Here is a 14,489-nt window from a genome sequence, read left to right on the forward strand (position 1 = left end):
TCAGAAAGTACCTCTGCTTACACAACATGACTTCCTCTGCTCCCCTCCCTCTGCACATATGGAGGAGTGCAGGAGGGAGGAGAGAAAAGGGAAATCTAGCACAACGTTGGATTTCTCTTTAATATTCCATTAAAAACCCTAACCATTTCCACAAGAAGCCAGCCCAAATAGAAACACCTTCCAAAAGAGGCTTTTGCTTTGTAAAGTCTTCAGGAAAAGAGAATTCCCTGTGTGTCATTGCTGTCTTAACCTATTGACCTGCTAACCTCCAAGTGCCTTTTGGCAAGCAGGAACGCATCTCACTAGTTGGTGCCCATGGGCCTGTCCCTCCTAGGTAGTGGTTTGTAAGTTTACAACAGTTGGGGTTATTGGTTTGTTATCTTCTTGTTTTTATTGTGTATTTTGTGTTTTTATCTTGTATTTTTATTCTGTGAACCTCCCAGAGATCAATGTTATACAAGTTTAATAAATAAATAATAGTTGCATGCCACAGTAGCTGACCTTGGTTACATCTGTAAATATGCCTTTTTAAAACAGATCAGATATCAGTGCTAGAAAATATTGGGCCTTACTCTGCAATTTAGCAGGATTTCTTACTAATATACAGTGTTTTTTCCTTTTAATTTTTTTTTAAAAAAGTAGAGCTGCCGCCATTTTGGAACTGGGCAGAGCATGCTCAGAAGCGACTTTTGATGTTGCTGTGCCCAGTTCCAAAATGGCCGCCGCACCAGAAGTCGCGCTGCAGCCATTTTGGAACTGGGCAGAGCAGCATCAAAAGTCGCTTCTGAGCATGCTCTGCCCAGTTCCAAAATGGCCGCCACGCCAGAATAAACCGGGAAAAAGCAAAAAAAATATCCGTTTTTTTGGCTGGGGACAGCTGGAAAAACGGGGGTTTCCCGGGGAATACGGGAGACTTGGCAGCTATGTTTAGGGGTACTCTCATTTACCTTGTTGTTGTTTAGTCGTGTTCGACTCTTTGTGACTCCATGAACCAGAGCATGCCTTGGAAACTCTCACTTTCTTCTCAAAGCTTCTCCTTTTTATGTCCCTGGAGTTTTCTTGGCAAAATACTGGAGTGGTTTGCCAGTTCCTTCTCCAGGTGAATCACATTTAGTCTAAGCTCTCGGCTATGACCTGTCCTTCTTCGGTGGCCCTGCACGGCATAGCTCATAGCTTCTTGGAGTTATTCATGCCCCTTCACCACGACAAGGCAGTGATCCATGAAGGGGATTTACCTACTCATATTCAAATACTGCCCCTCAATGAGACCAAACTTAGATTCACAAAATGTTTAGGGGTATGCGTACCCCTGCATCCCCCCAGAAAAAAGCACTGCTAATATATCCTTACTTCTTTTCTCTCTCCCTTTCTCGGGCTTTTCTACAGGCACACCAATATATTCAGTAGCATGGGGCCCTGATTCTGAAAAGATTCTTTACACATCAGGAAAGCAGTTGATTATCAAACCACTTCAACCAAATGCTAAAGTTCTGCAGGTACCATTACTGTAATGTGAAATGGGATTCAGCCTTTCATACTGTTGCAGGATATTTATATTTATATAATAAAAAACTGTGTGTGCATCAGAAGTGGCTTGGGTATAAATAATAAAATTATTATTATGTTATTATTTTGGCAGGAACATTGTCATTCACAACAGTGTTAAGGACTAACTCACTAGTGTTGGCATAGAGAATACAGTTCCTTCATATACGCAAGTTCATGTGTGGAACAGAGCCTCAGTATCCACACTACAACTATTATTAGGATTATTACCAGTATTTTTTCAATTTACATACCACCCTTTATCAGAAGATCCCAGGGTATACAATATAAAAAGCACATTACAGAAGATAAAAACATAATAAAAACATACTGACAGACAGCGTAATAATGACATTGGCATCATAATAACTGTCCACTCCCCCACACTTTCAGTAGCCATAGGCCTGGGTAAAGAGGAATGTTTTTGCCTCGCGCCAGATAGTTCAAGGCAGTTGTAATCTTGTGAAATAAATGGGCATTCTCTTCACATGGTGCTATAATTCTAATTGCGCTTCTTAAAAGGTACTGCAACTGTTTGTATGTACACATAATACTTCTACTTTCCTCAACAGAGGCTACACAATCACTCATTATAACCACAGTTAAGCATTACAGGGGATCAATATTAACTGCAGTTAAGGCTAACCAGACTTAACCAGAATTTGAAATAAGTTTAGAAACTGGTTGAAAGTGGTGCTGATGTAATGCTTAATCATGATTGAGGAGGCTGGGGAGAAAGGGATTTGCACTCACTCAAGTAGGGAACCACTGGGAAGAAAAGAGCACAAAATCTTGCAACCCAGTCCTGATTGTTTAAGCACAGTTAATCAGTCATGAATGTTAAGTGTGCACCAGCACAGGATCTTTACAGGACTGACACCTAGAAGTGCATATAGTCCTAAACATTGGAACACATGTGGATTCATAACTATTCACCCTACATTGCAGAACCTAGGCCATTTCTTTTTATGAAAAAAAATTATCCAAAAAGTACACAGTGGGTGAATATTTAACTTTTATCTATCCAAATGTTTTTATATGGATTGTGCAACCTAACTTAGAGAGAGCTCTTTTGCAAAAGTAATATATGACTATATCAGTTTATTGTATATATAGTAAGTTTATTTAATCTTAGTTGTCCTCAAATGACATGACCTTTAAAAGCTTTGTTTTTAAAACAACTTGTCAATTATGCTGCTGTTTCCCCCCAATATGGTTGAAATGGTTAGCTAGTCTAAAACTGCAACCTTTTAATATTTAGAATTGTATGCAGTATAGTGTTAAGTTAGGTCACTTAGTGGTCTAATTGTTCTTCTGGCAAAATGTTTTACACCAGCAGAAAGTTATTGTGAAAGAGAATGCATAAGCAGGTTGCTTTGTTGTACAATAGAATACTCTCCCCAGGAAGGTGTGCCTGGTGCTTTCATTACATATCTTTAGGCACAAGGGGAAAATGTTTCTCTTTAACCTTGCCTGTGGTGATTGACTTTCTATGGGCTTTTAAATGTGTTTGTGGGAGTGGGGGTTATTGGTTTGTACTTGTTTCTATTATGTATTTTGTGTTCTCATTTTGTATTTTTGTATTGTGATCTTCAGTTGAAGGGCAGTACAGTGGCACCTCGGTTTGCGACCGCAATCTGTTCTGCAGACGCGGTCGCTCCCCGAAAACACACTTCTGCGCATGCGCGAAGTGCCAATAGAGCACTTCTGCGCACACGCAAGCTGTGCAGATCGCGTCTGCGCATCCGACGCTGCGGAACCTGGATGTAAACACTTCCGGGTCCGCGGCGGTCACTCGCTGAAGCGGTCGTAAACAGAGGTAGATGTAAACCGAGGTTTGGCTGTATACAAATTTAATGAATGATAATAATAAGAATTTACATCTTGCAATTGTAGCTGTTTGTAATATACAAATAATAACATCCTCCGGACATGACTAAACGACTAAACAACAACAACAACATCCTCCTGGTTTGTTTTTTAAAAAGTTTATTTCAATTCTTCTACAGTGGAAAGCTCATGATGGAATTATTCTAAAAGTTGATTGGAACTCTGTCAATGATCTTATTCTATCAGCTGGTGAAGATTGCAAATACAAGGTATGTATTATTTTCAACAAATTTTACAGAAAAAAATGCAGTGACGTAAAAGAGTTTGTTATTCAGAACACATTTCTTTAAATGTCTGGGGGGAAGGCAAACGGCGAAAAGCCCCCGCTGCGGACTGGCTCCGTCCCCCGGGCGCTTCAGCTCGGGGAAGCAGGCAGAGAGATGGCAACAGCCCGGGAAGCTGCGGGCTGTTGCCGTCTCCCTGCCTGCTTCCCCGAGCCGTAGCGCAAGCAGCGCCCACCAATCTTTGTGTGACAGGCGGTGGGGAAGGCAGGCAGGCAAGAGAGCAAGCGCCTGCCTGCCTGCCTTCCCCGCCGCCAGTCCCCCAGAGCCCATAGGAACGCATTGATTAAGTTTCAGTGCATTCCTATAGGAAACCGGGACTCGCTAGACGAAAAATTCGTTACACGAATTGACCCGTGGAACGAATTAATTTCGTCTAGCGAGGAACCAACTGTACATAACACATCTGAGCAGACCTGGTACTACTCTTGGTTTTCCCCATGTCAATTACTTCAGGAGTATCCCCAGCCACACATATCCAAGCTATCCCATTATTTATGAACCTTAATCCATTGTAGCATGTAGAGCAAAGAGAAAGATCGGGACAGATACTCCACTTGGAGAGTGGCTATAAAGGGTGGGAGTGGAGAAGGGACTGGAAATTGCCATTGCTCCCACTTTGGGTAATATACAAAAAATGTTATGTAGTTCTGAAACATGATTTGTATTTGGAAAGCAGGTAGACTCCTTTGAAATATGATGTCAGTAACAATGATCTTTTAATGGTTTTATAGGTGTGGGATAGCTATGGTCGTCTATTGTATAGTTCACAGTCGCATGAGTATCCTATCACTTCTGTTGCTTGGGCTCTGGATGGGGAGTTATTTGCTGTGGGGTCCTTCCATACCTTACGCCTTTGCGATAAAACTGGGGTAAGTAACTGATGATTTGAAAATAACTCTTGTTTTGAGGTGTCTGTCAAGTGGGGTGGTTGTTGTTGTTGTTTAGTCGTTTAGTCGTGTCCGACTCCTCGTGACCCTACGGACCATAGCATGCCAGGCACTCCTGTCTTCCACTGCCTCCCGCAGTTTGGTCAAACTCAAGTGGGGTATCTATATAAATTATTTCCTGTTGTTCTTAGTGGATTCACTTTTAGAAAAGAATGCTGTATACATTAAAAATCTAAACTTTATAAAATTGTACCATAGCTTAGAATTTTTACTGTATATACTATATATTTATTTAGTAGTAAAGAAGAATAGTAAAGAAATTTCACTGGTATATCTTATATTTCCAATTTAAAGTTTTACATTCAAAGGATTTTCATCTTTTCATTATGCTATGTGATTAATAAGCAGTCTTATTCCAACATACAACACTTCCAAGAGATCTGCACTGGTTACTTATTTGCTACTGGGCCAAGTTTGAGGTATTACTATTGGTATATAAAGCCTTAGCCACTTGGAATCAGTTTACTTGAGGCATCACTTTACCCCATCTGTGCCCACTTAACTGCTTCAGTATGCGCAACTGGCCCTGTTTCTTCTGCACTTCGAAGAAATCAGACTTTCAGTGTGGCAGAAATTACAATTAAAAGGTCCCTTCCTGTTGACATCAGGCAGGTGCCTTCACTGTACCCTTTCTGGTGCCTGCTTAGAGCAAATTTATTTAGACAAGTCTATCTAGGCATATAAAAGTTACAAGTGTGCTATTTCTTTTTAGGTACTGTTGATTTTAATAATCATTTGAATATTTTAATAGCTGTTTTACGTTATAATTTTAATGTTTGGTTTATATCTCTGGAAACTGCCTAGGGTTTGTTTGCAATAAATGTATCTCTTAAAGTTGATGGCTCGTTTCAGGGCAGGTTTTGAATGTGCTTTGTGGTGGAGAAGGACACCTCTTTTCAAGCAGGAACAAGGGACTGATCAAAATACCTGTTAGACTGAGTAGTGGATGAAATGCCCACAAATGAAATGTGCCTATTCAGGATTCCGGCTGATAAGCGGGAATATGCTGGTAGTGATGTTGTGAGGTGGGAGCAGGCTTCCGTTCTTAATGGGGTTGTCATATCCCAGAGGCTAATATAGCATTGAGAGGAATTCTGAGTTCCTTGCAGGCAGGGATCACTTCATAGCACTACATAAAGTGCTACCAGCTTCTTTTCAGCCTGGTAATCTGATTACTCCACTAGGATTGCCACCCTCACTGTGGGCTGTGAATGACATGGGTCTGAGGTGTAATTGCACACATGTGCTCCTTGACTCTGCACAGAAGTGCTGAATTGGGCTTCGGATTTCTATTCATGTATGCGTGTTTCACTCATGTTTCTAGAACTGTTTTGAACAATGTTACTCTCTTTCCTCTTGCTACTCATGTCCAAGAGTTCAAAATGTGTCCAAGTTGACATTTAAATCAAAAGGAAAAAATGTGCTGCAAATGATCATTCACATACCGGTAGCTTCACATATATAGCAAATTAGAAACAGATATTAAATGTAGATAATAAGGAAGTTCAGAAATTATCATTTTCCTCTGAATCTGAAAATCTGGTATAAATCATAGCTTCAAGGTCTATTCACCCCTAATTTATTTTTTCTTCTAAAATACTTCTTAGTCAACTAAGAAGGTGGGTTTTACATTTTTAAACTTTCATCTCATTTAATAGTTGTTTTTGCTTTATTTCTGGCTAGAAAAAAAAGATAAATGGCTATTTCTGATCTAGGTTAACTAAGGTTCTCTGGCAAAATGGAGCTTTTCAATCATAATCTTTTCAGACCAGAAAGTATGCCCGTTCATAAAATAAGCTGCGATGTTGTGCCAAAATAATTGATTTTCCAAATACAGTGTTTGCAGCTGAAGCATCAAAGTAGGTAAATTGCTAATCAATCATGAAGACTAGTTCTTGTTACAGTGATTCACATCTGCCATAGTATATAATATTTGATCATAGTTAAATATAATTATAAAGAGTGAAATAGAGTTTCCTCAGGGTGCTGGCATGAGAGTTAGCTAAGTTTGTAACAGTAGAGTTACCATCCCTTTCAACACCTTACCACACTCCATGAAAGGGTCTTGTAACTTTAGTATGCAATAGTCTGGTATTAAAGTGTTTTATACTGAAATATTAAAAATGCTACATAAATTATTATGTTGGCTTTTAAAAAGAAAACTTTCTAATACATAACATTTTTGATACGATTCACATCTCCTGGTTTCATACATTTCTCTCTTGTCGTCTCTCACTCCGTTCCACACTCACTTGTCAAAAAAAGAAAGACAATATAGGTGCTTTACATCTCAATTATGAACATTATTAGCAGACAATAAATCACGTTGCACTAATATTTTACAGCCCAGAAGTTGACTTTCATGTCACAACAGCTTGTGACTTCTATTCCTTCCTCAAACAACTGTTATCATATTGGCACCTGTAATACAGCTGTAATATTTTGAGTGGCCTTAATTTTCCTTGACAAAGCACCTATTACCTAGCCTGACTCAGATTATGAATATTGGAATCCATGATTCATCAGTAACTTAGAAATAATAATGACAATTGTAGAATAAGATGCAGAAGACCTTAGGATAGGATACTGGATTACCATGTAAAATAGGGCTAGTCTCTGGGTCAGTCGCTGTCCCTTTTCCTAACCATCCATACATACCACATTGAGCTCCTTGAAGGAAGGGTGGGAGGTATACTTGTAACACATAAATTGTTGATAATGCAATAGATAATTGAAGAATGTGTTTAAAAGTAACACTAGCCCAGTTAGAACATAATGCTAAACTATGGTTTGCACAACATCAGTGACAAGGAATGAACATGAGCAAAGCTTTATGTTGAATCATTCCCAGAGATGTGAAGGCCTGGAAAGAAACTGGAAAAATCAACCCACCCAATTTTCCATTTTCTCCTGCAATTTTCCTGGGAAAAATTGAAATAATGGGGAAATGGGATTTTAGGTACCCCCCCCCATTTTCCTTGGTTTTTCCCCCTGGGCTTTCATATCTCTAATCCTCTCCTCCCATGCAGCTGTGAGAAGGGCTTTGCCAGTGTTTAGTTTCATGTTCCCCTAATCTTGACTTGTTGCATAGGAACCAGGGATCATGGTTTATTTCAAACTAGTCAGTTTCAAAATAAGCAAACTTCAAACCATGAGTTATGAAGCTGGCTTGTTTAACTAACCAGAGTTTCTGATAAACCACAATCTCTGGTTTATATGCAACAAACAAGTCAAGATTAGGGGAAAGTGAAGCCAAATGCTGGCAAAATCCTTCTCCAGTCTGCACAGGAGGTAGAGAAGGTAGGGGGAGTGTGTGAGCCCAAGCAAAGCCTTCCAGCTCATGCATGTAGTGCTAAATAGTGGTTTAGTGGTATGTGAGAACATGGCAAATGAGTCAGAAACTTTCCCACAAAATCTGTGACAACAAAGCCATAATCTGAATAACTTTTCTGTATGCATTGTTCACATTCGTAGGCTTACTAATATGAGACTGCAATCTTATTCATATTTACTTGGGAATGAGCCATATTAAAAAACAGCAGCATTTACTTCTAGTAGATCTTAATAGGATTTCAAATTACTAAATTTTCAAATTGTAAATTATTTGCAACTCAAGATGTGACCTGCTGAATTCAGTTACACTTCTTAGAATTCAGTTACAGCCTAGAAGAAGAGTGTTCTTTAAGTTAAACTTTCAAAGCCTCGCTTTTTCTTTAATTGGGGATCATAAGAGTTTTAACTCCTTCGTTGAAAATCTGAGAGAATACTTTGTAATAAAACAAGATAGAGTTTATGCTGGATTTCAGGATGAAGCCTCTTCACACAGGAAAATGTCATTCTAAGGGAGGGGGGAATGGAGGGGGAGCTGCACACTTGTACTTGTTAATAACCTAACCCAGCAGCTGTAATGGGCTAGGAACTGGTCAACCAGTCAGCTTCTGGTTTATTGCAGCATCACTACCTCATGAAGACCAACATCTTGGGTCAGGACATTACCAGCACTCCACGCATCAGCATTGGTGGCCACATGCTTGAGGTGGTGGACTATTCTGTCTACCTGGGCTCCACCATAAACAGCATACTTTCAATTGACACTGAGCTGGAAAAGTGTAGGTAAGGCAGCTATGGCAATAGCTCTCTCCAAAAAGGTAAGGGAGAATGTGTTGCTAACAACCAGTACCAATATGAAGGTCTACCAGGCTTTTCTGCTTTATGGAAAGGAGTTGTGGGCAACTTATACCTGCCAGGAGTGACATCTAAATCCATATGTGCTGTGTCCGGAAGATTTTGGGCATCATGTGGCAGAGCAGAGTTTCAAAAAAAGATGTGCTCTATCATACCCACATTCCCAGTATGCTGGCACTTCTGTCTCAGCAACATCTACGTTGGCTTAGTCATGTCCACAGAATGGAAAATGGCAGTATCCCCAAGGATGTGCTCTACAGGGAGCTGCCTTCAGGCATCAGAGCTGTTGGCAAACCAACTCTGCATTACAAAGATGTCTGCAAACGTGGCATGAAGACTGGCAACATGAACCCTGCTGTGTGGGAGCCCCTTACAGATGACCTCAGTGCTTGGAGAAAGTCAGGTTGTGTATCCACAACAGTGACCAGAGGAGGAATGACCACTGGGAGGGAGCGCAGAGAGAAGAAACACCATGGTGCATCTGTAACAGCAAAACCGGATGCCTTCATCTGCCCCAGCTGCAACAAAACATGTCTCGCGCATATTGGTCTCTACAGCCACAACAGGCTCTGTAACTCCAACAGTTTGACCTCAGTGGCACTCTCTTTCATTGTCTTTTGAGACTAATGAATGACAACAACTGGATTAGCTTGAAAGGGTTGGAGGCTGGTGGCTGCAGCAGTGCTACCAGTGGGAGCAGGGGCATGTGGTAGAGGGTGCTTGGAGGAGGGCATTTGGAAATAGCAGCACTGGTGGACCCTGTTGCAGTACATGGGTGCAAATGTTTCATAATCTAATATATACAGTGGTGCCTCGCTTTACGAATGCCTCGCACAATGAAAAACTCGCTAGATGAAAGAGTTTTGCGTTGCGCGAGGCATTCGTAAGACGACAAAATTTTCTATGACCGCCGCTTCGTCTTACGAAGCGCGGCCATAGAAAGCGGCAAAGCATAAGAAGAATGAGAGAAGAAACACAAACTTTACAGAGACTTTTCTTTATCATTTGTAAGTTTATCTATTACAGAACACACAGCATAAAATATTGAAGTCGGTTTGCAGAAAAATACTTTAAAATGGGACTTTCTTTCTATGAAGGAATGGGGAGGGGATTAACAGTAGCTAAAGCCAGATACTATCTATTCCTTTACAGCTGGCAGGAATAATTTATGAGGCTTGCCGCCTTCGTTTTTGCTGCTTCGTGCAATTTTTTCCCTTGACTTAAATATAAATAGCTCCTAAAGAATTAGCCATGCTGGTGCTGAGAGAGAAGAGAGAATGAGTCACATAACCAGTGTGATAGTGTTTGAAGAGAACCAGACCTGGCTTTCTGGTCAACACAGACATTTTTATTGTGTCTGATGTAATGGAGCTGAATCAGCGAATTGCTCCCTCGAGAGCCATCAGGAGATATACATATCATTAACCCTTCTACAGCATATGCAACTAGTTACGAAGCATAATTTAATTAAATACACTAACAAATACTCTTTTGCTTCCATCTCTTTTCTGCTTTTCATCTGTTCCTGTGTGTGTGTGTGTGCGCGCGCCACTTTTACGGTAGTACTGCTTAGTAACAGACTTCAGTTAAAATTTCATGCAATTTCATGAAAAGCAACAACACCCAATATTAGAATTAACTTTGGTAGGTGCTCTTAACATTTGTGCCAGCCATAGATTGTTCAAAGCCAAACACACTTCTACATCTAATACAAAAAACAGTTGCATTTTCTTTGTTCCTGATTTTTAAAATGCTAAGTGTCTGAAGAAAAGACCAGTGCCTGACGCCTGTGACTATTCATACGGTACATACCTTGTGGGTGACTTCCTGTGGGTTTGTATGCCTGCTTTGACACTGTTGGTCATGTTGCATTACTCTTACACAGAAATAGAAATCAGGAAGGACTGAGGCCTTCTAATATTCCCCCACCCCCGCAGTTACAGAAAATGAATCACAAGAGAGGACCCCTTTCTCAGTGCCCCAGAGAATGAAAGAAACTTTTATATAGCATAAAGAACATAATAAACCACAGTCAGTACGAGTGCACACACACATATACATGATTTTTTGTTGTTACTATCATTTAGTCAATCTGGTCCTTCATATAAAGGAATGTTACTTTTCTGCTTTCTTTACCAGAGGTTAATTGAGCCCCATTAGACAATTGTTAGTGCCATTTTTATTATAGTTCTGAATTCTTTTGCAGATTTTAAGGAATTTTTTTAACCTGTGCACTATTGTACAAAAATAAAACTCTACTACGGTTGTTTAGTCTAAGTATTGGAACATCATCTGTATTTTTTAGATTTGCGGGCAACACATTTTCCTACTGAATATCTTGTTATATTGGGAATGCCTCTGCATACTAACTTTTAATTATATTATTGATCTCTACTCTATGCAGTAGGACATCTTCCATATGTCGCATCATTCTAATGCGTGAGCATAGCTTTTTAAAATAGTAGTCATTATAATAGCTGTGCCCTTTCAGCTGTGTTGAAGCAATGATTATTCAACATCAACTTCGTTGGACTAGTCATGTTGTGCAGATGCCTGATGATCGTCTTCCAAAGCAACTACTCTTTTCCGAACTTAAAAATGGAAAGCGTAATGCTGGTGGTCAACAAAAGAGGTTTAAAGACTGTCTCAAGGCAAATTTTAAAATTTGTAGTATAAACACTGACAACTGGGAAACACTGGCCTGCGAGTGCTCCAGTTGGAGAACAGCCTTTACCAAAGGTGTCGTGGACTTTGAAGACGCTCGAACACAGGACGCAAGGGAGAAACGTGCTAAGAGGAAGGCACACTTGACAAATCCACACCATGATCAACACCCTCCTGGAAACCAATGTCCCCACTGTGGAAGGACATGTGGATCCAGAATTGGCCTCCACAGTCACTTACGAACCCAAAACCGTGTTTATGGAATACAATCTTACTCGGATACGAGTGATCGCCAAAGAAGAAGAAGAAGAAGTCCTTTCTTGAAGATGTGGTTGAGGTGGAGCAGTGGTCAGAAAATATTTTTACCTTCAGAGGGATTTTTGGTAGTAGAGACTGTACCACCATTTCCTTGACTGTGAAGGTAATGAAACTTGGGCACAATAATGGGATAGAATTTAAACCTGTTTCTTGCCCTGGCCTCAGGTATCTAGAGGAAGAGTTTACACTCTGTGTTGTTTCCTGGTCACATTTCAGAATAGATTGATGGGAATGGGTTTTTATAAAGCTTGTGACAACATTATATAAATCTGAAACAAGAATTGTGTAGAAAGCATTATTAGCAAGTTTCTATAATCTCCGGGTGGTGCTGTGAGTTAAACCATTGTGCTGCTTGGGCTTGCCAATCGAAAGGTTGGTGGTTCGAATCCCCGCGATGGGGTGGGCTCCCGTTGTTCAGTTCCAGCTCCTGCCAACCTAGCGGTTCGAAAGCACACAGTGCAAGTAGATAAATAGGTACCACTCCAGCGGGAAGGTAAACGGTGTTTCCTTGCACTGCTCTGGTTTCGCCAGAAGCGGCTTAGTCATGCTGGTCACATGACCCGGAAAAACTGTCTGCGGAAGCGGACAAACATTGGCTCCCTTGGCCTATAAAGTGCCGCAACCCCAGAGTCATTCACGACTGGACTTAATTGTCAGGGGTCCCTTTACCTTTACCTATAATCTCCTTACTATTTTCTTTGCCCTCCTGTAAATGAAGGTAGGTAGCAATGATATTAAAGAGAACCAGTAGACAAGGACTACAATGGCATTTTGTTTCTTCACTTCAGAATGTGTTGAGATATTTTCTAGAAGTTTTAAACTGCATGGTGAAGGGTTGTTAAACTCTGTAGAGTGCATGAAAGCCGTTTTATTTTCAGTCACATTTGGTTACTTGCTTTTACTGCCACTTCTCTCATAACAAAGCAGTTAAAAGAACTACTTCTTATGATCATTGTACTGTGACATTGGACTAGAGTATAAATTACGTATGATACATATTTGTTCTTCATACTTGCATGATACATTGTGCTCAGAACAAAAGCAGTCTTAAGATTTCCTTTATAATATAGAATCATAGAATTGGGAGGGACCCTGAGGATCATCTAGTCCAACCCCCTGCAGTGCAGGAATTTGCAGCTGTCCCGTACAGGGATCGAACCTGCAACCTTGGTGCCACTAGCACCATGCTCTAACCAATTGAGGTATCCAGGAGGGAAGCCTGTACCACTCTTTGCAGTACCTTCCTCCCGAAGGCTGCATCAGCAAATATGTATTTGTATTCTGTATTTGTAATATGTGTTTGTCAGCAAATATTTGTAGATATATTTTCAAAGTTTTCTATTGGGATTGAACTCCATGATCAGTATCAATTTGAAATTAAAAAAGCACCATGAATTATTTTATCCCATAATTAAAACTGTTGCTTTTGAGTCTGTTAAAAAAATGTAATTGATAGGCTACTCTTTTAAAAGTAGCTACTATGCATGGAATAAATGCATTACTGCATTGAAGATTATTGTTGTTTAGTAGTTTAGTCGTGTCCGACTCTTTGTGACCCCATGGACCAAAGCATGCCAGGCACTCCTGTCTTCCACTGCCTCCCACAGTTTGGTCAAACTCATGTTCGTAGCTTCGAGAACACTGTCCAATTATATTTCCATTCGATTCCATTCAATAACTGTAGACCTAGCAAATTTGTTTCCCAGTTTTCCCTAGTATGCTCTATATATTTGAATGTATTTATTTTTTTACCAAATTCAGTTCTTTAAAGAAACTGCACTGGAATATCATGGTTTCCGTTGTGGCATCCCATTGATTTCCTTGGAATATACTGGCTATGATTGGGTAGAATTCTACTGAAATTTGACAGTGCACTGTAACCAGAATTTAAAAATAGGTCTTTGGCAGCAGTTCTTTTCCAGAACAGCACATTTTGATATGATACAATTCACTAGATGAGATAATGATCCAAATATTTGAAAGTAGGTTATGCATTTAATTCATATCTTAGATTAGCATAGCTGCCAAGTTATCCCTTTTTAAAGGGATTTTCCCTTATGCTGAATAGGCTTCCTCGTGAGAAAAGGGAAAACTTGGCAGCTATGTAGATTAGTAAAGAGCCAAATCATAGACGTAAGTTCCAAAAATGAGAGGAGGATTGGAATTATTTTAAAAGGTAGCAGTGGTTTCAGTTTTTAATCACCTTTGTAGTACATTAGTTCACTATTAGTCTATTAGCTTTGTATACAACAGTGACTATAAACCTTGATTTCATGGGTAATACAAAACCTTTATATTACAGCTGTTTCTGCCCAGAAGTAAATACTAAAGTTGATTTAATGTTAACTTTGTGCAGATGCACATGCAAGTAATGCTTATGGCACTGTGCTTCTGGTTTGTTAATTTTATACATGAGCAAGCAACCTTGGAGGATTTTATCAGGCTGGCCCAACTGAAGAAGCAAACTGGACCACCACTTTGGAATGCCAGTCTGAGGTATTCAAATGTCTTGGAGAGAGCAAAAGCTGCTGCATATGCTTTTGTAGGAGGCAAATAGGTGGCTTAGTGATTCATTGACTGGATTGTTTCCTACATTCCAGGTATTTCTGCACCTTCCCCATCTATTTGGCTAAAGATCATTGACTGTCAGGATTTC

At 40.0% G+C, this 14,489-nt stretch overlaps 1 protein-coding gene across 7 annotated transcripts in view; it reads left to right on the forward strand.

The window, feature by feature from the left end:
* The window catches only part of IFT80 (intraflagellar transport 80), a 68,926-nt gene that overhangs the window by 26,297 nt on the left and 28,140 nt on the right, over positions 1–14,489 (forward strand). For all 7 annotated transcript variants that reach the window (XM_060274432.1, XM_060274427.1, XM_060274429.1 and 4 more), the window contains 3 exons: positions 1,387–1,496; positions 3,555–3,644; positions 4,451–4,588. In XM_060274432.1, coding sequence (XP_060130415.1) covers positions 1,387–1,496; positions 3,555–3,644; positions 4,451–4,588 — 338 coding nt within the window. The remainder of the gene's footprint in view (positions 1–1,386; positions 1,497–3,554; positions 3,645–4,450; positions 4,589–14,489) is intronic.

The sequence above is a fragment of the Zootoca vivipara genome, chromosome 5, assembly GCF_963506605.1.
Source record: "Zootoca vivipara chromosome 5, rZooViv1.1, whole genome shotgun sequence".
Lineage (NCBI taxonomy): Eukaryota > Metazoa > Chordata > Lepidosauria > Squamata > Lacertidae > Zootoca > Zootoca vivipara.